The sequence below is a fragment of the Vipera berus genome, assembly GCF_964194415.1.
Source record: "Vipera berus genome assembly, chromosome: 3".
In the NCBI taxonomy this organism is placed as follows: Eukaryota; Metazoa; Chordata; class Lepidosauria; order Squamata; family Viperidae; genus Vipera; species Vipera berus.
The window spans coordinates 83855650-83881362 of record NC_138204.1 but is presented as its reverse complement, the minus strand read 5'-3'; the positions used below and the strand labels follow the sequence as shown (position 1 = coordinate 83881362).

Below are 25713 nucleotides of genomic sequence, written 5' to 3'. Positions count from 1 at the left end.
AGGGAATGCAAATTAATAGCATCGGACCACTTACTTATGATATAGTTAAAGTCATCCTTTTGTAAAGTAATTGCTTTTGGAACATCTAAAGTAAATCTCTCTGCCCTCTGCAGTTATGTAGCAGATACATAAACAGAGCATTAGTGCTGAATATTTTTGTTGTTTTTTCAGTCTGTACATACCAGTCTTAAAATTTCCTTAAAAATATACTTCATTGATTTGCAGTTGATTTTTTGAAGCAATAATTTTACTGCTTTAATTGCATACATATAGATCTTTCTCTGTATGAGTACAGTAAAAATATTTATTTGTTATTTCAATGTTATAGTTGCCCATCTCAAATATATGATTTTGTGTAGCTTACAATTAAAACCAAAACAAAAAATAATACAGTATAAAAATATAAAATAATATAAAACCATGTAAAATTTATATAACACAATTCAAAACCAAGGTATATTAAAGCCAACAACATTCAACAAAACAATTGCATAGGTTCTGTTGCACAGCCAGATCTCCAAGCCTGGAGAGAAAGTATGCATTCATTGAAGAAGGAAGACAAGTGCTGGTATGAGAATAATTTTTAATGAGAACAGTTTTTTAAAAATGGAAATTTTCTGAACTAAAAGAGTTTATTTATTGCTGTCATGAAATGGGTGAAAACCTTTTAGCTTTATCAGGTGAGAAATGGGGTTCTCCTGTTTTTCATCCCTGTCCAATCTGATGAATGATGAAATAAAACAGAGTGATCTTTCAAAAAACACACACACAACTATTACTTTTTTTGTACTTATTTAATGACTTATTGCAACTGCCATATTTTCTTGTTCTCTCCCTGAAGATTACAAAGATCTGCAAATTTAATAAAAGAAGCCAAGCTCAGGGGTATGTAAGTTATGCTAATTGGAGAAACTATAATTATTTATGTATAAGGGGAACAAATCAACAATATTTCAAGTTTGAATTTCATTTGCAGATCTCTTAATTTGTGGAGTTGCTTATCATCATGCTGGAGTAGAAATGTCTGATAGAAAAATAATTGAAACAGCTTTTAATATGGGAGATATACCAGTTCTTTGTGAGTACAAGACATTTCAGAATAAAAATAATTTTAATACTTCATTTCTTTAAAAAGTTAACAGTCAACCTGTTATTGAATGATTGATTAGTTAATTGATTAATTATGTGCTATCACATCAGTGTTGACTTTCAGCAACCACATGGATAGAATTTCTTCATGACAATTTGTTCCTTTCAGCTCTCCCAAAAATGCACTCTTCGCTATTGTAACCTTCTTGCTGCTGGTCATCTTCTCTTTCCTTCTACTTTCCCCAGCATTAAAGTTTTCTGCAGAAAACTAGATTTCCACATAATATATCTAAAGTAGGATAGTTTGAGCTTGGAGTTTATTTTTTAAAACTAGGATAATCTTAAAAAACATTAACATGTAAAAATGGAATTTGTTATGATAGTTTATAAATGTGGTATGGGGACAGAAGGGCAATTTGGCTTGAAATTAACTTTCAAAAGTAAGACTTAGAATAGGTATTTATCCCTTTTTCACTTAATAATATTGAAACTAAGTATCATGATGAGATGTTCTGTTTTTTGCACTTTTATTTTATATTTATGTGCTGTCATTTTTAATTATAACTCTGGAAAACTCTGGTTTCTGGATTTCTGGGAGGGCCTGTGGTAAATGAATAATTATTTTTTTTTAAAAAAATGCTATTCAAAGTTATCTAAATGCAAAGGCAGCACAGCATGGAAAAGTAATCATGGTTATGGACATGAAGAAGAGGGCTTGGAGTCAAATTCTAATTTTGTTGCAGATTTTCTGAATTTCAGTTTCACTAATTCACTTCTTATAGATATTTCATTACCAAAGTAGTAACATTATCAGTTTTTTGACTCAAGCAAATGTGTTTGTTAAATTTTATATGTGTAAACTCTAGTACCTTGTTCGGAGCACTGATGATATTAGCTACTTTGGTAATAAAACATTGGAAGAAGAAACAAAGATCAGCAAACATCAATATCTCAAAATTTTAATTGGACCTACAGATATCTCCACTTCCCAGCCTTTTGGATATATGTGCCATATATAGTACTTACACTACTGCTGCATATGATATATGCAAAATGAAATAACTTGCTACAATTTGACACAGTATTTGAGTATACTTGATTGAAATAATAGAGATTGTGTCAGCAAAATATAATATATAATGTTATGATAGAGAATTGAAAGTGTAAGTTTAAAACTTTTTTTCCTCACTTCATTGTATTGAAAGGGAGAAAGTCTAGTACATTATAAAAATATTCAGTTTTTTAAAATTCATCTCTTGTAACATTTTAATATTTGATTTTTGCAGTTACTACTAGTACACTTGCCATGGGAGTAAATTTACCAGCACACCTGGTAGTTATAAAATCAACAATGCATTATGCTGGAGGAATGTTTCAAGAGTACAGTGAAACTGATATTTTGCAAATGATTGGGAGAGCAGGAAGACCTCAAGTAAGATTAATTTATCTTAAAGCAACTTTTATATGACATTAGTAAAATTTAGCATTGGATATGTTTGGTGTGTGTGTGTGTGTGTGTGCGTGCGCGCCTTGGAGTCATGGCTAACTCTTAGCAACTGCCTCCATTAATCCCTGATGTCTTCTTGGCCAGCTTTCAGAATTGGTTTGCCATTGCCTGCTTCCTAGGGCAGAGAGGGTATGACAGGCCTAAGGTCATGCAGCAGGCTTTGTACCCAAGGCCAAATTAGAACTCTCATTGTTTCTAACCTAGTGCCTTAATACTACACCAAATTATATCTCACGTTTGATATATTAATTATGTTGTAAATGAATGTCTCACCATCTTATTTTCAAAGTTTTTATTAGCACATTAGAGCTATTGTTGAAAAATTAATATAGCTGAGAAAAATTATGGTTGTTACTAGAGTTTAAAATTGAAGGTTAAATGTTTCTGAATTAACCTATAAAACATCAATAGGAAAAAAAGAACTTGCTTGTTAGCACTAGCTAGAATGCTCTAATTTTATATTTTAACTTTTGCAACTGATAAGCAAGGCTGCAAGAAAAATGCATATGAAGTATAATGCTGGCAACTTTACCATTTTGTGTAATTTTTATATAAGTTCTATTTCTAATATAATATTAAAATTATCCAAAACTTGCTATTTTTAATGTTCATTCTGTGAGTTTATGAAGAAATTATTAGAGCAGTGTTCAGCCCATACTCATATATATATGTATATGTATATGTATATGTATATGTATATGTATATGTATATTGTATATGTATATGTATATGTATATGTATATGTATATGTATATGTATATGTATATGTATATGTATATGTATATAGTTTTTAGAGCTTGGTAAACAACGTGTTGTCTCGATTCATATATTTAACAACAATCAATAAGTTAATTTCTATGATTCCATAGTCAACATACAACTAGTGATACATTTCTTTGATCTTTTCTTCTTCCAATAATATTTTCCTTTTACCAACATTGAGTGAATACAATTCTTAATACTTTTGATACATACAAAGTTAAATATAAATATTTTTGTAATATTTATAAAAATAATATTAACATCAGTGTATAATATTTTTTACAAACAGCTTATGTTTCAATTGTATTTTCAAAAAGTTATTTTATTAAATCACTATAAGTCCTGTTTTCAAAGTTCTTATTTGAGCTTAATTTCCCCACAATATCCAAAACATTCTTGTCAATTATAATTTTCTCAAAATTAATTACATTTAAGTGTCCGGACAACATAAGCCATCCTAATATTTTTACATTTCTCATATCATAAAAAAAAGAAAAAATACTATACTACTTATAAATCACATCCCTCTTACTATAGAACCCATTTATATCCAAAATTTATCTATTCTTTTAGCCATATTCAAACAAGTGTTTAATCATATAGTACTCCATCTGATAATTCAAGTCATCAGATCTCTTAAATCTAATTCTAGCCTTCTTCTTTTGCCCAATACCTTTCCAAGTCAGTGTGTTCAGCTTGCCAGGGAATTCTTCCTGTATTTTTATGAATGTTGTTAGGAATGCGGAAGACAGATTAGGTGAGATACTTTGAGGGGGAGTTTCACCCATTTATATTTGTTAAAGAGCTTCAACTTTCCTTCTCCCTCAATTTCTCTTTTCATTTTTTGTCTCCCTCCTGATGTCTCTATAATCCATTTTACCAGATCTTCTTTCTTATTCTCTGGTTTATTTTGAAGTCTTGAAAGATAGAATGCCTTTTCCATTTCCAATATTATAACAGAAACTTGCAGATTTTTCTTTGCCTGTGCTGAGTTGTAATTCCCTTCATTTGTAGTCTTCATCTTTAGGTCACTTTCCTCTGATTTGTGTTCAATTGTCTGATTTATTTGTTCACTCTTTGTTGTCATTTTATGAGAGTTTTTTAGTTGTGAGCCTAGGTTAAAAATGTGCTCATTTATGTCATTAAATTATTTTTAATCTCATCATGATTTGAAACAATTGTCATTTGAATTAGGTGCAACATAGCATGCATTGCCTCCTGGAAGATATTTGTCTTGTCTTAAAAATATTACTCCTATAGGTCTCTAGCATTCCAGATTGGGAGCTTCACAAGAGTCTTGGGTGTGGTTCCTTACCACTTTTAGTTAGGTATGCAACATCCATTTTATCTCCCCCCTAGAGTCCAAACAACAAAGTCTTGTGTAGTTCTTATCTTTATGTATGGTCTTTATAGTCCAATGTGTTTCTGATTGTCAATCCAGCACTAAAAGCAATATTTTATAATGGTTCTTCTATTCAGGGGTCCTACAATTATCAATCAGCCAAAATTTGCAATCCAAAATGTTCAACCACCTAAAAGCAATCCAGGTGCTTCCCCCCTAGAAGAGTAGCCAAAAGTCAAGGTTTTTCTTTCACTGCAAACAATTCTTGAGCATGAAAGTCACAGCTCAGTAAGTGTTTATAATCCAAGAAGGTCAGCAATTTTTATAACAATTGTAGTTCTCACTCTGTAGTAGATAGCCCAATGTATTTTCTCTCCTCTGTTCCCATCTGTTCTTTGTTTAGTTAAGAGTCACTGCAGATCAAAGAGACAGGTTGTTATCTGTTTCTGGGCATCTTGCCAGTTTCTGAGCCAAAGCAGCTATAATTTTATACTCTAATCCACCAGTAGATATCAGTAACTCTTCTTTTTCCAACTTTTAAAACAGAAAATTATTTTCTTATAGTTTCATCAATACTCTTTCAAAGGGAAGATCTCAACAATTTCCACAATTTTCAGGTTTGTCCAGACTATATCTTTATATTAAATTCCATTTCAATATGTTTCCGTTCGCCATAAAAATTAGAACCGTTTCCAACTATGGAAGGGTTGAACTGTAGTCCCCTTCCTTCTCACTTTTGGAGGACTTTTCTTCTTGAGGATCTTTTCCAGGAAATCAGTTGCAAGAGAGAAGAGAAAAGATCAGTATTCTCACCCAGTTTCAAACACGCTGTTCACTGCTGTTCTGGTTAGTGCTTTTGGACTTCGGCTGCTAGTAACTTGGGCTAGTCACCACGGTGCAGCTAGCCTTTCTCCTGTCAGTTTGGAGGGCTTCCCCCGGATCAAACAGATCGACCACTGTATTTCCATGATTGACCAGGGGTGTGTGTGTCTTTCTTTGTCGCCTCTCCAGGGCGACTTTAAACCCATTTAGGGTCCCCTGGCAGGACGAAATCAGGTGTTGGGGGCGGAGTCCCACAATCCCTCAGCCATGTCGTGATTTTCAATAGCAAATAATGTCTTGAATTAACTAATAATAATAATAACAAAATTCTTTCCTGAAGCTTTTAGAATTACAAATCCCAAAGACCTCAGCTTACTTACTTCCTATTATACTTGAAGGTGTATTGAATATATATATATATATTTCCACAGTTTGATACAACAGCAACAGCAGTTATCATGACAAGGCTAAGTACAAGAGACAAGTATGTTCATATGTTAAATGGTGCAGATACAATAGAAAGCAGGTAACTAAAATTGTTTTTAATATATAGCTAGAAATGCTGTCCATATTTGTTTGATTATTGCTAAAAATGTTTCTCTAGGTTCATGAAGATAGGCCTATGAGGAAAAAAGTTTGGAAAATCTTAGTATTTTAAGCATGAACCAGAAGAGTAAGCAATAAGGCAAATAGACCACACAGTATTTTCTGTCATAATCTGAATAGAAGAGAAACAAGTTTATGTTGCAATCCTTCATATGCAACCATTTGTAGTATAATAGTAGTAATATGAGAATTGGAATAAGAAAATACATATGATTCTTTATATTCTTTTTTTCTTAAGCAGCTTAGAAGGAGCTTTGGGATTGTTATGCCTTGAAGATTGGTGATCAGGTTCTGACTAAAGTATTTCAGCAAAGTGTTTCATATTTGATTTCATATTTAGAACTACTGTCTCAAGCTTCTATCATTTGAATAAAATGTACAGTGTACTTGAGGTATTATAAGTTTTGCTTCTGAGTCTGAAAATTTCAGTTAGAGAATTCAAGATCCTTAGAAGAAATCAGACTGTAGTAGGCCTATGCTGAAGGCTGCCAGGTTTTGTTGTTTTTCCTTTGGATGACATAAAAATGTATTTAAGCTCTCCCATAAAGAAATGAAATCAACTATTTACATCTTAATATTTAATATTAATTAAATGTATTATTCTTTTAAATGTTTATATTTAAGGGATTCAGCACTAAATTCCAAATCACTAGTTCTCTATTTTATGCATTTAATTTGTATCTTATTTTTTCATTTTCTCTCTCTTTTTATATTAGTTTGCACAAACATCTAATTGAGCACTTAAATGCTGAAATAGTGCTTCACACCATCACAGATGTGAACATAGCTTTAGAATGGGTGAGATCAACTTTCCTCTATATCAGAGCTTTGAAAAATCCAGCTTATTATGGTAGGTGGCACTTAAAATTTGTGAATTGAAATAGACAATTTAAAAGTGATGTGGTAATTTCTTATGATAAAACAGTTTTCTGTTGGGAAATAATTTATAGAAAACATTAAAGATATTTCTTATGCATTTACCTTTTCAGTACAAGTCTAGATGATCAGAATATGTAATCTCTTATTGCTTATGTTCATCTTGAACATTCTTGAGCAAGCTGGGAACTGAGAAAAAATTTCCAGAAAAAAAAAGTTCCCCAGTGCATCCCTATGGGAGATGGGCGATAGTTTTTAGCATCTCCATTCTAAACTCCCCTCTGTCGTTCTTATTAATCATATGACCAAGAGCAAAGAGTGGACAGCCTGCCCTGTCCATTCCAATGCATACAGGTCTTTTTTTCTCATAGAACGCTCAGAATGGCGTTCCGGCACCTTTTTTTTAAGGATTCTTTCAACTTTTGCAGAAGCTGTGCTATTCCCTCTATTGGCTTTTGAAAGCCAATAGGGTCTTTCTTTGTTCTCCTTCCGGAGAGGGAGCTGCTGCTGCGGTGTCAGCTGCTAGCAAAATTCAGAGGAGGCTCGCGAGGCTGCCCAAGCTGCAGCTTAGCAGCAGGTGTGAAGGAAGAGGGCCTGGCGGGGAGGGGAGGTACATTAAAGTGTGACACTGGGCCTGTCTGTCACCAGATCCCTGCATTTCTTAATTTTAGAACCATGTAGGATTAGCAAGGTAAACTTTTCTTCAGTTAAAGTCCTCTTTTGTTCATTTCATGGAGACATCTGGGTAGCCTTTATTTTTGCAACAGTATATAACTGGTTTGCATTGTCTCCTTTATGATGTCCTTACGTCCCCATCCCCAACTCCCCAATCTAACCTACATCTCTGAGATTTCCTGACAGTCAGCCATTCAAGCACTAACTAGATTTGACCCTACTTAGCTCCAAGCTCAGGAAGTGGTCCTCAATGGCCACTGAGAGTGAAAATTAGCTTTCTAAAAGATAGTCTCCTTTACTCCCTCAGCCAGGAACTGTGTCTCATGGCTACTATTTTAGTGGTTATCTGGGTTCTTGCAGATTTTGTACGTCTATCTGAAGTGGTAATCTTAAGCATTTTTTTCATAAATTACTTAAGGATATGCAACTATATTTTATCATATTTATTTAATGTTACTTTTGCATCTACTTTTTTCAATCTATTTTCTTTCTGTCATTAAGAATAAGAAATGTAAATTGTAAACTCCTCATAGCACAGTTCTATATCATTGTTAAAATACACTGGGCAATTATGGACATATTCATTCATATTCATAAATAGACTGAATTGTAACACTTTCCCTCTCACCTAAGCCTGTTCTCTTTTGTGTATAATTTGAACATAGTCAGGCCATTTTTTATCAGCAGTTGTAAAGAAATAGAAACAAAATGTTTAACTTATGTATTAATAACAATTTCTTTGCAATTCATTATCTTGTCAGCAACATGACTCCATCAATTAAACACATACACGTTGAAGGCAGCATGTGCACTTGTATTAGATATCTATTATCTCCCACTGCTAGTCCTTCCAAAAGGAACTCAATATATGTCATACTATATATGCAAAAGTTGTCTCCTCATTTATTAAAGTGCAATACATCATTTTCCAAGTAGACAAAAAATATATTCCATCTTTACTATACCCACCTGCAGTATATAAACATGGGGGAGCTATCCCACAATTTTTCACCCCTATGGCAGCCTACTATGCTGTCTTCATGATTAATTTGATAAAACAGAACTTAGTGTTCTAAGTTCATCATGAACTAAGTCTGATGAAAATATTTTGGCAGGGATGAATTAATAGCATGCATTTTAGGTTATAGAAGCATCTCATTCAATGTGATCATATCTTTAAAATGGTATGTACAAGCCATCAATAATGTGCTTGCTAATATAGGTAGGTCTGGCTTATGAGCTGTTTGTATTTAAGGAGATGCTCACAACAAATTCTAGTTTATTTGGTGAATGCCTGAAAAATGCATTAAGAACTGAATATATAATTTTTTAATTATACAAATAAACATATAAATAAAATTATATAAATAAAAGATTAACAAGATGAGAGTTCTTCACCTCTTTTTTAAGAAAAAAAGCACTGCTTATATACATATACATACACATAGATGCAACATATTATTTTGTTACACAGATGAAAATACAGATCCCTCCAACACTTAATAAAAGTGTTGGGAAAAATTACTGAAGCCCAGTCAAGTTATATACATTTTCCTTACCTTATCTGTAGCTATGTACGGAGTGCTTTTTTTCTAAAAAAAAAAGGTGCCGGAACTGTCATCTTGGCGAGCGCAGGAGGTGGGGTGGCAGGGGGGTGGCGATGCTGCGGTCATGGGTGCGAGGGCTGTTGGTGGCAAGCTGCCCCCTGGGGCTGGAGCTGGCGCAGGTGGTGCTGTGGGAGCAGCGGGGCCTGCTCTATATGGCGGGGCTGCACGGGGTGGGCAGCAGAGGCGGTGCGGACCAGGCGATGCAGGGTGGCCACTTAGGCATGCAGGGCGAGGTGACAGTGGCACAGGTCCAGCACCAGGTAGGCCACCAGCCTGGCTGACACGGGTGAGCACAAGGAAGGAGTGCACATGGACTCCGCAGAATCCACCTCCCACTCCTTGTCCTCTCTTACTTACCTAGTTGAGATGGTGTAGTTGGGCAGCAGGGAGGGATGAAAAGTTCCTGCCAACTCACCTTTGCTGCAGACAACTTGCCGGTGCAACGTTTGCCGGCCTGGTCTTTTGGCACACTCAGCAGCAATTTCTATTGGCTTTCGAAAGCCAAAAGGCTTTTGAAAGCCAATAAGGGAGTAGCATAGCTTGTGCAAAAGATTTTTTTGTGTGTGTGCAAAAAAAGCTGCCAGAACGCCGTTCTGAGCGTTCTATGGGAAAAAAAGCTCTGGATATATCACATATAATTGAAGATTGTAATTAATTGCATGTGCACATTCAGCAAGTGTGATGTATTTGTGCTGGCATTTCTAGGCCTCTTTCCAACCACATCCAGAAAAATTTGTAACAAACATTGGAATTCTTATGGCCATGTTTGGTATTTCCCAGCAATCTGTTACTGGAAGGAAAAAGCAATCCCTGCTGCGTTCCTGATCCCAGAGAAGCATTTGCATGTATGCAGGTATCCTTAGGGTGCCATAGTTATGGATGAGAAATATTGGTTGCAAAGTTGGCATTTCTGGATGTAATACAAATATTTTGGACTTTTTTTGTTGGACTTTGCATGTTTGATATTTTAAAAAAGGCATATGCTACTGACTACGCTTATGCACATATGTAACTTCTTTTGCTAAGATACATGACCACTGCTTTTCCAGAATGTTAAAAGTGAAAGATTGTGACTAAACAAAATTTTAATGTACAGATAATACCACCAGAAATTATTTTAGCCTTTTTAATAAATGTTGTTATTGATGTTAAGCTCACCATGAAAAACATCATATATTGTTATGTATATACTAGGTTAATTATTTAAAGACTGAAGTGCAACATAACTAGATTCTAAATAATCTATTTTTCAAAACACACAACAGTCCAAACAGTAAAAGTAAAGTCCAGACTAAGAATATTTCATTCTTAAGAATTGTTTAATTTAAAGTGGTTTAGTTGTAATAGATGGTTAGATTTAAAATAGTTTTCAAGAGTATGTACAAAAGATACTATTTTTTTCTAGCATCAGCTAAATTAGACATATTACATTGAGAAAAATGTTTCTCATTTCTTTCCTGTTACCTTTATGAAATCATCATTGCAGAGATGTTAACATAGGAAATAGATTATTTTGTTATCTAATTTTACCTTCCAAAAGACAGAAGCAGATGAAAAATGTGAGGTTCTTTCCTTTTGGCTTTTTTGAATTAGCTGTTTTAGATTCTAAAAGTTTAGTTCCTAAAGAAGTAACCCTGTAAATAATTTTAATGTCCTCCTCTAGTGCAGGCTCTTTTATGTCTCAAGGACTTCAACTCCTAGAATTCCTGAGCCAACATGGCTCAGCTTGGAAACCTCTCCCTTTCCCCTCAGCATGGCTGGCTCAGGATTTCTGGGAGTTGAAGTCCATGAGTCATAAAAATGGGCCAAGATTGCCTAGTCCTGCAATAGGCTTTCAGAGGGAGCTTTTTTTTTTTCAAAGAAAAAGGTGCCGGAACGCCGTTCTGAGAGTTCTATGAGAAAAAAAGCCCTGTATGTACGTAATTCAAAACAGTTAGATTTGGCAAGGTCTTTTATGAATACTGAACCTCTTTTGTATCTTGATGTATCTTTTGCTTACTAATTATTTCATAGTCTGTAAACTACTTGATAAGTTATCGTCCTAGATTACAAATTCGAATTTTTATCAAGCTTATAAATGGCATGCTTGGATTTAAGCAGTCAAAACGGAAAGTTAAAATTATATTGGAGAACTTGGAAACAGAAAATTAGTCTGGGATATTGTAGCTGAAGCTCCTATTTCTTCTTGTTCCATGCATAGCCTTGAGGATACTTAGACTTTTAACAGGCTTATTGCAGATTCATATTGCAATTTCTTTTGTAAAAGTCTGATAACTGTTTCTCTGCAATATTTCAGAATATTAAAATGTTAGTAGCATATTGGAATGTGATACAGATAGTATTTTGTTCCCTACAGTAAGTATTAGGTTGCCTGCTTTTGAAAAAGATGAATTCACTTTCTTGAATACTGTATAATTTTTCTAAAGTTTTCAGCTAAATAAGCTTGTTTTTATAGAGGATCAAATGAGAACATTAAAATTCATAAACTATTTTATATCAAGTGAATGCAGATCTATTTTCCCCAAAGGCAGAATTTCTGTTTCTTCACTGATCCTTCTTGCTGTCATCACCACAGCATAAGGCATTCTGCAGTGTTCAGCACAGTAGGATCTCTCTGTATGTGGAACAGCTGCTTTTTAGAACTGTGAAAGAAAGGGGGGAGAGAAAAAGTGGTAAATGAAATACTTACTTTCTTGAAATGCCCTTAAATGATAACAGTTAGGACATTTAGCACCTTTCACTACATCTGTTTTCACACTGATTTTGTATATATGTGTGTATGTGTGAGAGAAAGAGAAAGAGAGAAAGCGAGATAGAGAGATGAAAGCACATATAAAATCTTTGTAGTAGTCACTGCAAAATTATTCACAAAAATAAATATTTTTTAAAAAAAATAAAGGTCTATTTTGTTGCCACAAATATAATGGAACAAATGTTAATGCTTGAATGCTGTCTTGCTTTTTCTGTAATTGAGATTTTAAAAAATAGAAATAGAAAATAGGGAATATGTCAAATGCTGAAAGCATTTTGAACTGTGAAAACTGAATATTATTTTTCTAAGCCATTTTTATTTCTGGAACAGATTCTTTTGTTGTATCATGAATAATGAACAAATATTTATTTGTGCAATTAGGATGCTTATGTTAAAAGAGGAAAGGAGAAATTCAGAGCTCTGAGAGGAGGGTATTCAATTCCTAAGATGAAGCGCTATGACAGATTGTTATATGTGAGAGCAACAAGCAGCAATTACTTTAGTTCTACAAGCCAGTTTCAAGGGAAATTTGAAATTTCTGGTATATCTAGATCAGGGGTGTCAAACTTGCAACATCATGTGACGTGTTGCGACGTGTCGTGACTTTTTTCCATTGTCAGCAATAGGGTGGGTGCAGTTTTGGCATGACGCATCCGGCCTGCGGGCTGGCAGTTTGACACCCCTGATCTAGATCATTAGCTGACCAGCTATATACTATAGCATGAATTTATGGGTTGATACATTCTAAAACATAGTGTATGGTGTCTAGGTCTTCTTATTCACTGTTCCTTCTATATTGGAAGGACAACAATATGTGTAGCAATGTACCAGCAGGCACTGGAAATCTGTTCCAGAAGTTGGAAATTGCACAAGAAGAGATGGTACATGTGTATGTGTATAAAAGAGCTAGAAGAGTGATAGGAAATCTTATTCAGTAGAGGTAAATGAACACCATTGGAACCAAAATCTCAGTTGTTAAGCAAAGCGGTTCTTAAGTGAGATGTCCACATGACTGCTTTGTTCAACAACTGCAATCCTATCTCTCCCGGTTGCAGTCTTTAGATGATCTCCTACTTCACGGGTCGGCAACCCGTGGCTCCGGAGCCACATGCGGCTCTTTAAGCTGTCTCCTGCAGCTCCCAGTCCTCCTCCGCCATTCTGAAAAAAAAGTGGGAGTAAAAAAGTCCCATTGAGAGAATGGGGCAGTGGAGGTTTGGAGAGCTGGTGACTTTTGGGGCTGAAAGAAACGCGAACGAAGGCAGCAGCTCTCCAAACGGGCGGTGGAAGTTTGGGGAGCTGCGTGCGCAGCTCTCCAAACCTCCACTGTCCTGTTTGCAGAGCTTCTGCCTTCGTCCATGTTTGACGGAGGCGGCAGATCTCCAAACGGGTGGCAGTGGTTTGGGGAGCTGCGTGCACAGCTCTCCAAACCTCCACCATCCCTTTGCAGAGCTTCTGCCTTTGTCCATGTTTGATGGAGGCGGCAGCTCTCCAAACGGGCAGCGGCAGTTTGGAGGCCCCGGGTGGAGGGGCAGGGTGCTCGGGTGGCTCCAGCGGCGCCCGGGCTGAAGGTGGCACTGTGACCCAGCGCTCGTCACCAGGGAGTGCCTCCCTGCTTGGGGGAGCCACGCTGCAGGAGATGCTCGTGAGGCTTCCTTCAGCCAAGGAAGGGCCCATTGCCTCTGAGGGGGGGCCTTCCTCGTCTTTGCGCGGCCCTCCGTGGTCGTCTTAGCCTGCGAATCCCCCCAGTAAGCTGGCGGCACCGGGTGGCAACAGGTGCGTGCGGCTCAGGATGCGGTGCGGGTGTCAGGGCTGCCGAGGATCGGCACAGTGCAAGAGATCCAGGGCAGGAGCTGATCCCGAAGCTTCACAAAAGGCTAGAGGTGGACGGGGGCAGGGCTGGTGCATGTTTTGCTTTGTTGCGCACACATTTTGCAGCTCCCACTTTTTTGTGTATGTGACGGAACCAGTTCCGAGTGGCTCTTTTGCTGTTTCAGGTTGCTGACCCCTGTCCTAGGTCATTAAGTGGAAGAATGAAAGAGTTGCCTAGAGAGAGGACTTAAGCTCCATGAAAAGCTGAAATCCTCCTGGCAAGCAGCCCTTTTGCTTTCGAACATTCCTGCAGCCTGTGAAAGGATTTCAGCTCCCCTCTGTGCAAGGAGGGAAAATCCTTTGGTGAGCTTCAGGAATGGAGCTCTTTGAAACCTGGCTCTGGATCCAGGCCTGAGATTGAATTGTATTATTTGTTCAGTGGTCCATGTTTCGTTTTGTTGTTTTTGAGGTCCATTTAATCTGGACTATCTGTGTAATCCAATGTTTTTATGTTTTCACTAGTTTAGTATGCCACTCATGGGAGCTGGGTGACCAATAAATTTAAATGAATAAATAAATTTCGACTGGATGTAATATGTATTTTCTGAAGAACTGTACAGGAAAAACATGTACATGATTACACAAAAGTAAAGCAAGATAACATATGACAAGCTTGTACGGATGAGAACCATATTTATTATTTTTATTTTTAATTTATTTTTAATTTATTTATTTACGAGTGCTGCTTCTCTTAGGATTACTTATTTTACAATATATATTTTAAAAAAAAAACAAATTTGGCAGAATGGGCATGGAAGCATGCTTTCTATTATGGCACCTGCTCTGTTAAACAGCTTCCCCCCTTAAATATAGGCAGCTCCTATTCTATTGGCCTTTAGCAAAGCAGTCAAGACCTGGCTCTTCCTCCAGGTGTCAGTTGGGAGCTTTGACATATTTGAGCTTCAATGTAGTTTTAATTGATTTTTTTAAGAATTTCCTGTTTTTGTTTGTTTTGTACCCAGAGTTTCTTTGATAGATAGGTGGCCATATACATTGGATCAACACATTGTAAATGAATGAATGAATGAATGAATGAATGAATGAATGAATGAATGAATACATACATACATACATACATACATACATACATACATACTTTTTAAATTTAGTTGTGGCTGATGACAACAAATAAATAAAAGCCCAAACTGTGTAATGTGGGTTTTTTTTGTTTAAACTTGGATAAATGTAAAATTAATAAATAATTTATAAATCTCTTTAGGAATCCTTTTGTGTCCCATAATAAATTGTGTGCTTAGTATACAAATCTGTTGATTGCAAAACTTTACATAGGTTTCTATAACAAAAGAGCTGCACATTATTGTTTTACAAATTAAGTATTAATAATCAAAAATATTCTTTTAATCAAGGGTTTTCAGCTGGACTTGACAGAAATGGAATTGAAGCAAAATTACAAGGTCAGATTTCTTGAAAACGCAAAGAACAATGTATTTAAATAGGCTTTAATTTGACATTTAAATTTGTTTGCTCATTTTGCTTCGCATCCTAGTACTAGTTCTGCTAATTCTTTTGTTTATCCTCTTAGCTCCTGTTGATTCCTTAAAGATTATTGGACCACAATGAAGTGGTTCTTTTTTCCCCTCTAGCGCAGAGACAGATAGCTTTGCTCTTACCACCAACTCTAGAATTCTTTTCCCTTTACCTAGAACAGTGGTGGTGAATCTATGGCACGCGTGCCAGAGGCGGCACTCGGAGCCCTCTCTGTGGGCACACACACCGTTGCCCCAGCCCCGCCTCCTCCCACGGCCCCCTCCTCACCAGCAGCCCCCCCGGAGGAGAGTCACCCCCAGGCGCAGCCCACGTGAAGCAGCACAGCCAAGGACATGGTAGCTGGGCAGCGGGGACAAGACTCCACCCTTGCAGCCCATTGCACACAGATGATGCTGTGGGGCACGGGAGGAGGGCGTGGCCGCCATGGTGCTGCTGGGCCACTTGGGTGATCTGTGGCGGGCTGTGGAGATGGTGGGTGGCTCAGCGGGCAGGGCGGAGTGGGGACAGGGGTGGGGGGCAGTTTTTGGGCACTCAGTCTCTAAAAGGTTCGCCATCACTGACCTAGAATCTCTTGTCTTTCTGAATAAAGCAAACCTATTTCTATGCCCCCAAAGATGTTTTGGTTCCAATCTTTTCACTTCCAATCCCAAAGTTCAGCTCTACTTTTACCGGTATTGTGCTTCCTTCCACTTCAGCATTGCTTAGTTTCCTTCTTTTCTTGGGATCTAGCTCTTTAGGAATATGTGGTCATTTTCAGTCTATCTTGCTTACATCTTCTCTCTCTTGCATCTTCCTTTTTGGTCTTTTCCCAGAAAAGCTTTCTTTCTTCTCTTTCAGCCACGCTGTTTCCCTTTGTCCCAAATCAAAGCTTTTCCCCAAACAAAGGTAGATCTGAGAAGAACCTTCTCCGCAACTCCCTACTTTTATGTGAGACTAAGATTTTAAACTCACCAAGAAAACCCTTTATTTTATCTGGGCAAGTGTAAACTTGTTTTTCTTGTTTGGTCACATGTTCATAGTTATTACATAGATATTTAAGAAGTTGATTTTATGTCTGGGAAATAGGGTCAGTGAATGTGGGGAACAGAAGTGCTTGCCTTGCCTGAGTTGAATCAGGATTTGCCTGTTCACAGCAGATTGATAAATGTTCTGCTTTTTCTATCTGCAAAAAATATTTTTTCCTGCATGTCAAAAATTATCCCTTCAATTTGGACAGAACTGTGTTTGAAGAATTTGAATGATTTGTCATCGCTTGATTTGATCAAAATGGATGATAATCTCTATTTCAAAACCACAGGTAATATTACATAATCTCTTATTATCTGAATGTTCAGAATTTATTTTTTAATACTTTAATATTCCAAATGTTTTGGGGGGGTTGCATTGTTCTCATAAAAACTGTACCCTAGAGCAATCTGCAATTGCAAGACTTCATACTTCTCTCAAGTCTCTTTTATGTATCCATTTCTTTCTTTCCATAATGACTGAAAATTGATAATGTAGTTTTTGTCATTCTCAGTAAACACCTGAAAACTGTAATATCAGCCATAAAATAGGCATAACAGTAGTTTTTAAAAAATCCAATAGAAAATAATATCAGAACAAAATATGTTAGCCACATTTATAGTATCATGGTTCTGCCCAGTGCTTTTATTGTATAAGAAAAAGGTGCCGGAACTCACACATGTCATACAACCCGCCTTGCCTACCCTACAAGGTTCCATCCAAAAAAGGTGCCGGAACTCCTTTCTGAGCGTTCTATGAGAAAAAAAGCCCTGGTTCTGCCTACCGGTATCATGGCACTACTCACTGCAACTCTCAGGTTTCAGAAAAGTGTTAACTGTGACCAATTCCAGTTACAAACTTTGTTCCTCCTTTTCTTAGAGCATTCCATAAATTAAGGGCAGCTTCTTGATAAGATATATATATATATATATATATATATATATATAATAAACCTTTATTGACAAAGTACAACATGTGTACATTGAGATTAGCTGAGCCTCCCCCTGTGCTCTCTCCCCCCAACACACAGTGACAACAAACCCTCCATCCCACCACACTATGTGAACCAACTACACCACACACCGGCCTCCCAAGTCAATTCTGCATAAGATTATGTCCCATTTAAAAGCCTAATAGCCCACGGATAAAAGCTATTTTTCAGCCTGTTGGTACGGCTGGCTATATTCCTATATCTCCTACCGGATGGTAGGAGAGTAAAGAGATACCGTCCAGGGTGTGAGTCATCCCTGAGAATCTTCCTCACTCTTCCAAGGCAACGAGCCCTGGCGATGTCATCCAGTGGTGTCAGGGGACAGCCCACAATGTCTTGTGCTGTGCTCACTACCCTCTGTAATACTTTCCTATCCGCGGCTGTCAGACCAGCATTCCAAACCACAATACCATACGAGAGGACGCTCTCTATAGTAGACCGGTAAAAGAGGATATATATATATATATATATATATATATATATATATTTTTTCTGAGGTTTTCGCGGGTGTTTGTATGTAGATCTTTGGTCACTTGGGTTTTTCCCCACATAGAATTGGAGGTATCAGGGCAATGTTTCGACGAAATCTCATCCGTCATCCTCAGGCTGGTGACTTCAGCTTCGTTCTTGTGGGAGAAGTGTGTGATAGTGGCTGTTTTTTCTTCTTTTTTAAACTGCCCTCTGGATATTAACCAATGGACAACCAAAAGAAAACTAAAATCTTTTTCAGATTTGTAGAAAAGCATGATTATAAGGCCAATAAAAAATAATGGCAATATTTCTCAAAGTTCTGTGGGATTGTTCTCAGTGATGGGAGTGTGGAAAATTCATGAATATTTTTTGAATTTTGTATAGTCTTAAATAGTAATAACATTTTCACTTTGAAATGGTATACTGAACATGTTGTAATTAGAAGGCCAGTTAATAGATTAAAACATATTTTGTTGTTAAATCTAATTTTTGATATGTTCCCATTCTATAAAGATGAGTAGGTAAAAATAATTCAAAGTCCTTTGATTTAAAATCAATGTCACAAAATAATAAGGGTTGGAAGTTCCCTTTAGATCATTGAGCCAAATCTTGTGCAAGAATCTAAATTGAAACATCCCAAACTGATGGCTGTCTAGCCAATCCAGTGAAGAGGAATCTCCCACTTCTTTAGATAATTGGTACCGAAAGAGAACTTACTATTTAAAAAGGGTTTTCCTAACATACGTGTTCATGTAATTTAAAACGATTTTTCAACTATAAAAAATTGCCTTTTATATTTCACTTATTAAAAAATTTAATTTTATGTATTTTTTCTACAGAAACTGGACGGCAGATGGCTTGGTATTATATTGCATTTGATACTGTAAAAAAGTGTTTCATGATTAATGGAACAGTAACTTTATCTGAACTGGTAATGTTATTATTCATATGAAGAATTAATATTCTTACAAAGCTGAAAACCCATTTACGGTTTTAGATTTTTGAAAGTTGCTTTTTACTGAAACTTTACATAATTCATGCCATTTAGTTTAGATCTGTGATCAGAGTTGTGAGCTGGAGAAGAAATTACTTGTAGTTCATTAATTATTGTGCAAGCTACTAGAAGAATTTGTATAGTACAATTATCAGGAATGGCATTAAACTCTAATGCAAAGTTATTAGAAAACAATCTGTTCAACTTGAAAATAACATTTGTGGAACTGGATCACCAATTCTCTGGGACTCACAAGAATAGTCTATTTAAAGCAGGGGTCCCCAGCTCCTGCACTACTGGCATGTGGCCTATTTGGAACCAGGCCCTATGAGCTGTGGGCACATGCGCATGCACCTCAACTTGCACAAGTGGCAGGCTGGCACACATGCACCCGTGCGCACAGCTCAACTTGTGCAAGTTGAACTGTGCACACATGCATGTGAACGCCAACCTGTTGCTCACACAAGTCAAGCTGCGTGTGTACGCGCGTGCACATTGGCCCACCGCTCACAGTCCGATTCCCCTCTAGCCCCCTGCTGGGTCACCAAGCCATAAAGGTTGGGGATCACTGATTTAAAGAAGACCACATTACATTACACCACATTACCAAATCATTATTTCTCACTGGCAAGACTTCAGAAGTTTGTAATTGCTTGCTTCCTAGGGCTGAAAGAGAGTGATTGGCCCAAGGGAACCCAGGTAGCTTTGTGTCCAAGGTGGGATTAGACCTCATAGCCTCTTGAATTCTATCCTGGTGCCTTAATTACTGACCAACCTGGCTTTCATATTAAAATACTGTAATATTTTTTCGAAAAGTTCTTGCTGCAGATGTCAAATCTTATTACATTTTAGACTTTAACATTTTAGACTTTAAATAAATAACTAATGCTGAGTGGATACAACTTTTCATCTTTCTTTTTGCCTTTATTACTTATATTATTTGTATACATTTATTGTGGTTCAGCTTTAGTAAGTATTTAATACAGACTTTAGTACAGCTAAAGTGTATGTTATGGATCTAAGGTCAATGTATTGTTGCCTATGTTTATTTTTTACTCTTTTTATATGCTATTAGCTGCTCAGAGTTACTGTGATAGGTTGGGGGGGTCATCCATACTGAGTAAATAAATAAATAATCTAAGCCCTTTTTAATTTCAGTTTGGACAAAATGTACCCAATCTGCCCCCAAATTCTAAATGAAAAATTAATTATCTAAAAAATTGGGAGAAGTTACCGGTATCTGTTTTGCTTAGGCAATTTGCTCATGAAATACTTATCCTGTGGAGCAATTAAATCTCACTTTGCCTTCAAATGTCACACATAATTTTCCCTGTATTTGGATAATATTTGGACTAAAAACCTAATGAAAGAAATATGAAAAAGCCTTTAAATTGTTTTTATGACAGAGTTTTTGTGCTGAAGCATATTATATGAGAACCACAGCAATACATGAAACAATAAATGTAAGCAGGATATTTAAACTGTTTTTAGTGATATATAACATAGAAAGGCATTTTCTGGCAAAACAGACAAATATTTTTCATTGCTTTTCTTTTTTGTCTATAGTGTTGGGAGGGGTTCCATTAGACCAGTTGAGATATTATTTGGCATTTTTCTGTGCATAAGAATTTGAACAATATTCATTGAACTGTGAATTTTGGTATTTCTATGGTAGCACTGGGATTATCTATCAAAGAAATTTAGTTCCCATTTAATTTTGAATGTATTCGATGTTACATAAATAAACATGGGTTTATGATGATGCTCTGTCAACTGTGGCTGTTTGGTGTTATCCTGATTTTCAGAAGTATTAGTCATATTTTGCCAGTCTGTTTATAGCAAAAAATTAAAAGTATTCATTGAAATACAGTCAGTGCTTTATTTGTAAAAGAAAAAGGTGCCGGAACTCACACATGTCATACAACCCACCTTGCCTATCCTACAAGGTTCCATCCAAAAAAGGTGCCGGAACTCCGTTCTGAGCGTTCTATGAGAAAAAAAGCCCTGAATACAGTAATGAGAGAAATTAATATGTAAAGCCAGGTTTTATCCTTACAGTACAACTGTGATAAATATGAACCAATCAAATTTTATTTATTTGTAGAATTTATATGACCTCCCATCTCACTGCAGTGACTCTAGGTGGTATACAAAATTAAGAGCAACAATTTAAACAACTTAAATCATAAATGCCTGAGGTCACGAACAGCTATTCCAACTCATAATAGAACAACAGTAGCAGTCAGAGCTTGTTTAACCTCCTGGCTCAAATGCATGGGATACTTTTAAAAACAGATTCTTTGTTTTTTAGGGTGTTACATGCTTGTGTAGGGACTCTGTTAAATGTACCCAATATGTGGTATCTTGATACTGACAATTTGGATAAAGTTAAGAAATAAATAATAAAACAACAGCAGCAATGTAAGCAATATATTTTATTCTCAAAATTTGGTTCGTAAATTTCTTAGTACTCAGCACTAACCCATTACATGAATGTATTGTTTTTCCTCTTGCTGCTGCATATTAAACTGTCCAGCTGTATTCCAGGAAAAACTATAGATTATTCTTCCAGGCTTGGTAATAAAAACAACATTATCCAATGTCTGTCTGTTCAAAAGTAAATTCTACTAAGATCAATGCATTCTGTTTTTCCACAAATATGGATAAGCTAAATAACCATATAAAAATAACAACCACAAATAAAAACAAACTAAATAATACCTCCATCAAGTCTTGTGAACTATTAAAACTGAATTGCCAGAGATCATTCTGAACCTATTTCTCTCAATTCCATCCAAGTAATTAGATACTTTTTAAAGTAAATGCTTAAAATATATATTGAAATAAACAGAACAAAAATAGAACAAAATTAATGAAAGAAACTATTGCAGGTTGTATTGATATCTGGTTGCAGTGAATTTTCAGACATCAAGTTAAGAACAAATGAGAAAAAAGTACTGAATTCCTTGAACAAAGATAAGAAGTGGATGAACATAAGGTACAAGTTTAAAATTATTTTTAACTAAGGAGTAATTTTAATTATAGCAACATTTTTGTCTTCTGCATAGTGTATGTGCTTAAAACCTACACGATAAGTTATTATAAATTCTGCCCTCCTTACAGTTAATTCTATTTCATATTGGAGATGTCAATGCTTGGGCAAAGACTTTCCTGGCCATGTCCTTTACCTGCTATTCTAGCAAGACCCCCAAATTCAGAAGAACTTCCAGATTGCAAACCTGGGGAATCACAATCTCATCAAGAATCTATTATGGTATTTTTGTGGGGATTAGTAGGCTTTAACCCAAACTCGCTTGGATTGAGTCTGAACCTGTTTCTCCCCTTCTAAGTTTCCAAACACCAGGTCATAACGTCTACCAGATCTCCTATTTGTAAGATGATGCAGCTTTGTATCGTTCACATGTTGATATCGTCTCACTGTGAACTGAAAGATAACCTCTCCCAGCAGTTTTGCATGAATATTAAATAAAATTAAGGAAAAAAACTGAGCTCTGGGATACTTCATACTGGAGGGACCAACCTCTTGCCTCCAACACAAAATGGGACCTACCTACTCAGTAAGGGATAGAAATGCTGTTATATGGTGCCTTCAAACCCATACAAATTGTCTAGAAGGATACTATGATCAACACCACTGAACTCTCTTCCCATCCCAATGAACTGACTTCCTCCAGTCCACCAAATTGTTTGGGGTAACATTACAAAATGATATATCTGTCATCTAAAGATTCTTTCTATCCAGCTTCCAATTTAGAATGAGTAAGAACAGTTGCATACCCAAATTGCTCAATAAAAGAATCACAAAAAATTATAATAGCTTGGTCTTATGGCCAGTAGGAGCCAGATCATTTTAAACAGTTCAGCTTACTTTCTAGAGATGCAATAAAGTAGATAAGCAAGCCTGCTCTACCGATTGTATCATGAAAGAGTAAGCTCAGATGTCCAGTTGTACTCACCACAGGAAATGTCCAAACATCTCTTCACCTGTTTTTGAGAGCTCTCAAAAAATGAGCAGCTCACTGGGATCAGTGGGTGGGGAGCCACACCCATTAGAGCTTTCAATGTTAAAAGCCGCCCTGTTTAGGGTGACTCGCTCCCTCCTTAATCAGGAGGTGAGAGAGGAGCCCTTGCAGGGGCGGGCCGAGGAGTTTAGTCATCATCTGACGGACAAAATCACTCAGATCCAGGCCAGTTTGGACTCTAACTGGGCAGAGTCTGATGTGGAGGAATCGGATGGTCTTGAGCATGTTATCTGGACTGAGTTCAATCCTGTTTCCCCTGATGATGTGGACAGGATTATGGGAAGGCTTAGTTCCACCACCTGTTTGTTGGACCCGTGTCCCTCTTGGCTGATTTATGTGGCTCGTGAGGAGACACGAAGCTGGTTCCAGGCAGTAATATCTGCCTCTTTGAGTGAGGGTATCTTCCCCACCGCTTTGAAGGAGGCGGTGGTGAGGCCCCTTCTCAAGAAGCCTGCCCTGGACCCAGCGATTTTAAACAACTATCGTCCTGTCTCCAACCTTCGCTTTTTGGCGAAGGTTGTTGAGAGCATGGTGGCGCATCGGCTTCCTCTGTTCCTGGAGGAAACTGATTATCTGGACCCATACCAATCGGGTTTTAGGCCCGGGTACAGCACGGAGACGGCATTGGTCGCACTGGTGAATGATCTCTGGTGGGCTCGGGACAGGGGTTGCTCCTCTGTCCTAGTTCTATTAGATCTCTCAGCGGCTTTTGATACCATTGACCATGGTATCCTATTGCGGCGTCTCAGGGGGTTGGGAGTGTCTTGCAGTGGTTCTCCTCCTATCTCCTGGGCCGTTCGCAATCGGTGTTGACAGGAGGGCAGAGGTCTGCCTCGAGGCCTCTCGTTTGTGGAGTTCCTCAGGGGTCGGTTCTCTCTCCCCTCCTGTTCAACATCTATATGAAGCCGCTGGGCGAGATCATTTGTAGTTTCGGGGTGGGGTAGCATCAGTACTCTGATGATACCCAACTTTTTTTCTCCACCCTGAACCAACCCAGTGATGCCCTCGCCGTGATGTCCCGTTGCCTGGAGGCAGTCCAGGTCTGGATGGGGAGAAACAGGCTTCGTCTCATTCCTGCCAAAACTGAGTGGCTGTGCATACCGGCATCTCGGACTAACCAGTCCATTCCACCTTTAATGATGGGGGGTGAGGTGTTACCCCCTGTCGACAGGGCTCGCAACTTGGGCGTCCTCCTGGATTCACGGCTCAGAAGACCATATAGGAGCCGTGACCAGGGGGGCTTTTGCCCAGGTTCGCTTGGTGCGCCAGTTGCAGCCCTACCTGGACCGAGATGCCCTGCACACAGTCACTCATGCGCTCGTGACCTCCCGATTGGACTACTGCAACGCTCTCTACATGGAGCTGCCCTTGGGGACCACCCGGAGGCTTCAGCTGGTGCAGAATGCAGCCGCGTGGGTTGTGATGGGGGTTTCCTGATACTCCCATGTAACACCTCTGCTCCATGAGCTGCATTGGCTTCCGGTTGCCCTCCGGGTGAGATTCAAGGTGCTGGTGATGACCTATAAAGCCCTAAATGGCTTGGGTCTGGGATATCTGAGGGAACACATGCTGCCGGCATCAAGCTCCCTTCGTCCTGTGCACTCCCACAGGGAGGGTCTTCTCAGGGTACCGCCGGTAAAAGATTGCCGGCGGACAATACCCAGGGGGAGGGCCTTCTCTGTGGGTGCACCTGCCCTTTGGAACCCACTGCCTGTAGAGCTTAGGACTGCCCCTGACCTTCGCACATTCTGCAGGGACCTGAAGACCTGGCTCTTTGAGCTTTCTGGCCTGGACTGAGAATATTAATTGGGATTTTAATTGTATTTTAATTGGGGTTTTATTTCAAGGTCAATATAATCTTTTTAATTGATTTTAAGTTTTGTAATTTGTTGTATTGCTTTTAAAAACCTTGTGAACCGCCCTGAGTCCTACGGGAGAAGGGCGGTATATAAATCTAATAAATAAATAAATAAATAGAGCCTTGGTGGAGCAGTGGGCTAATGTCTCCTAACACCAGCTGCCTGCAATTAGTGCAGGTTCGCATCCCACCAGGCTCAAGGTTGACTCAGCCTTCCATCCTTCCGAGGTAGGTAAAATGAGGACCCAGATTGTTGGGGGCAATTAAGCTGACTTTGTAATAATGCCGCTTGGGGTGTGTGTGTGTGTGTGAAAGCCCTAATAAGCAGGCATATGCATAGAAAGAAGGCTACTGCTAAGCTTGTAAGCCGCCCTGAGTCTTCGGAGAAGGGCCGGATATAAATGGAATTAAAAAATAATAATAAATAAATAAATAAATAAATAAATAAATAAAAAAATAAAAAAATAAAAAAATGTGCACATTTGAAGCCATAAAGTATGGAGAAATTTTATTTTCCCAGAGATTGGCAAACCCCATCTCAAGTCCACATGCCCCAAACTGAACAGATTAATTCAAGAGCATCTGGAGGGCCACAAGTCCAATAACCCTGCTCTGAAACTATAACTCTATAGTAATATAGTTCTAAATAAATCTTACTAAACTCTTTTTTATATGTATGATACCGCTATGTCATTTTGATAATGGGAAATGCATTTCATTTTATGTTCTAAGTTAATGCCACTTATTTAGCACGTAAATAAAAACCTGTATATTTTATGTACAGATATCCAATGGAAGGAAAAATAAAAACAAGAGAAATGAAAGTAAACTGGTAATTATTTTATGCAATATATTATTATTATTTTAAAATAGCAATAAGGATTATTGATGAGTTATTGTATGGTATTTTCTTATACTCCATCCTCTCTAGATTT

General features: G+C 37.5%; 1 protein-coding gene across 1 annotated transcript in view; it reads left to right on the top strand.

Moving 5' to 3' along the window:
- The window catches only part of LOC308666615 (putative ATP-dependent DNA helicase HFM1), a gene marked incomplete at both ends in the record, with an annotated part of 63041 nt that overhangs the window by 18445 nt on the left and 18883 nt on the right, over nucleotides 1-25713 (top strand). The window contains 10 exon segments of the mRNA XM_081325509.1: nucleotides 842-885; nucleotides 977-1078; nucleotides 2376-2521; nucleotides 5954-6048; nucleotides 6845-6978; nucleotides 15275-15322; nucleotides 16633-16713; nucleotides 18723-18814; nucleotides 21769-21875; nucleotides 25563-25610. Of these exon segments, the coding sequence (XP_081181635.1) occupies nucleotides 842-885; nucleotides 977-1078; nucleotides 2376-2521; nucleotides 5954-6048; nucleotides 6845-6978; nucleotides 15275-15322; nucleotides 16633-16713; nucleotides 18723-18814; nucleotides 21769-21875; nucleotides 25563-25610 (897 nt within the window).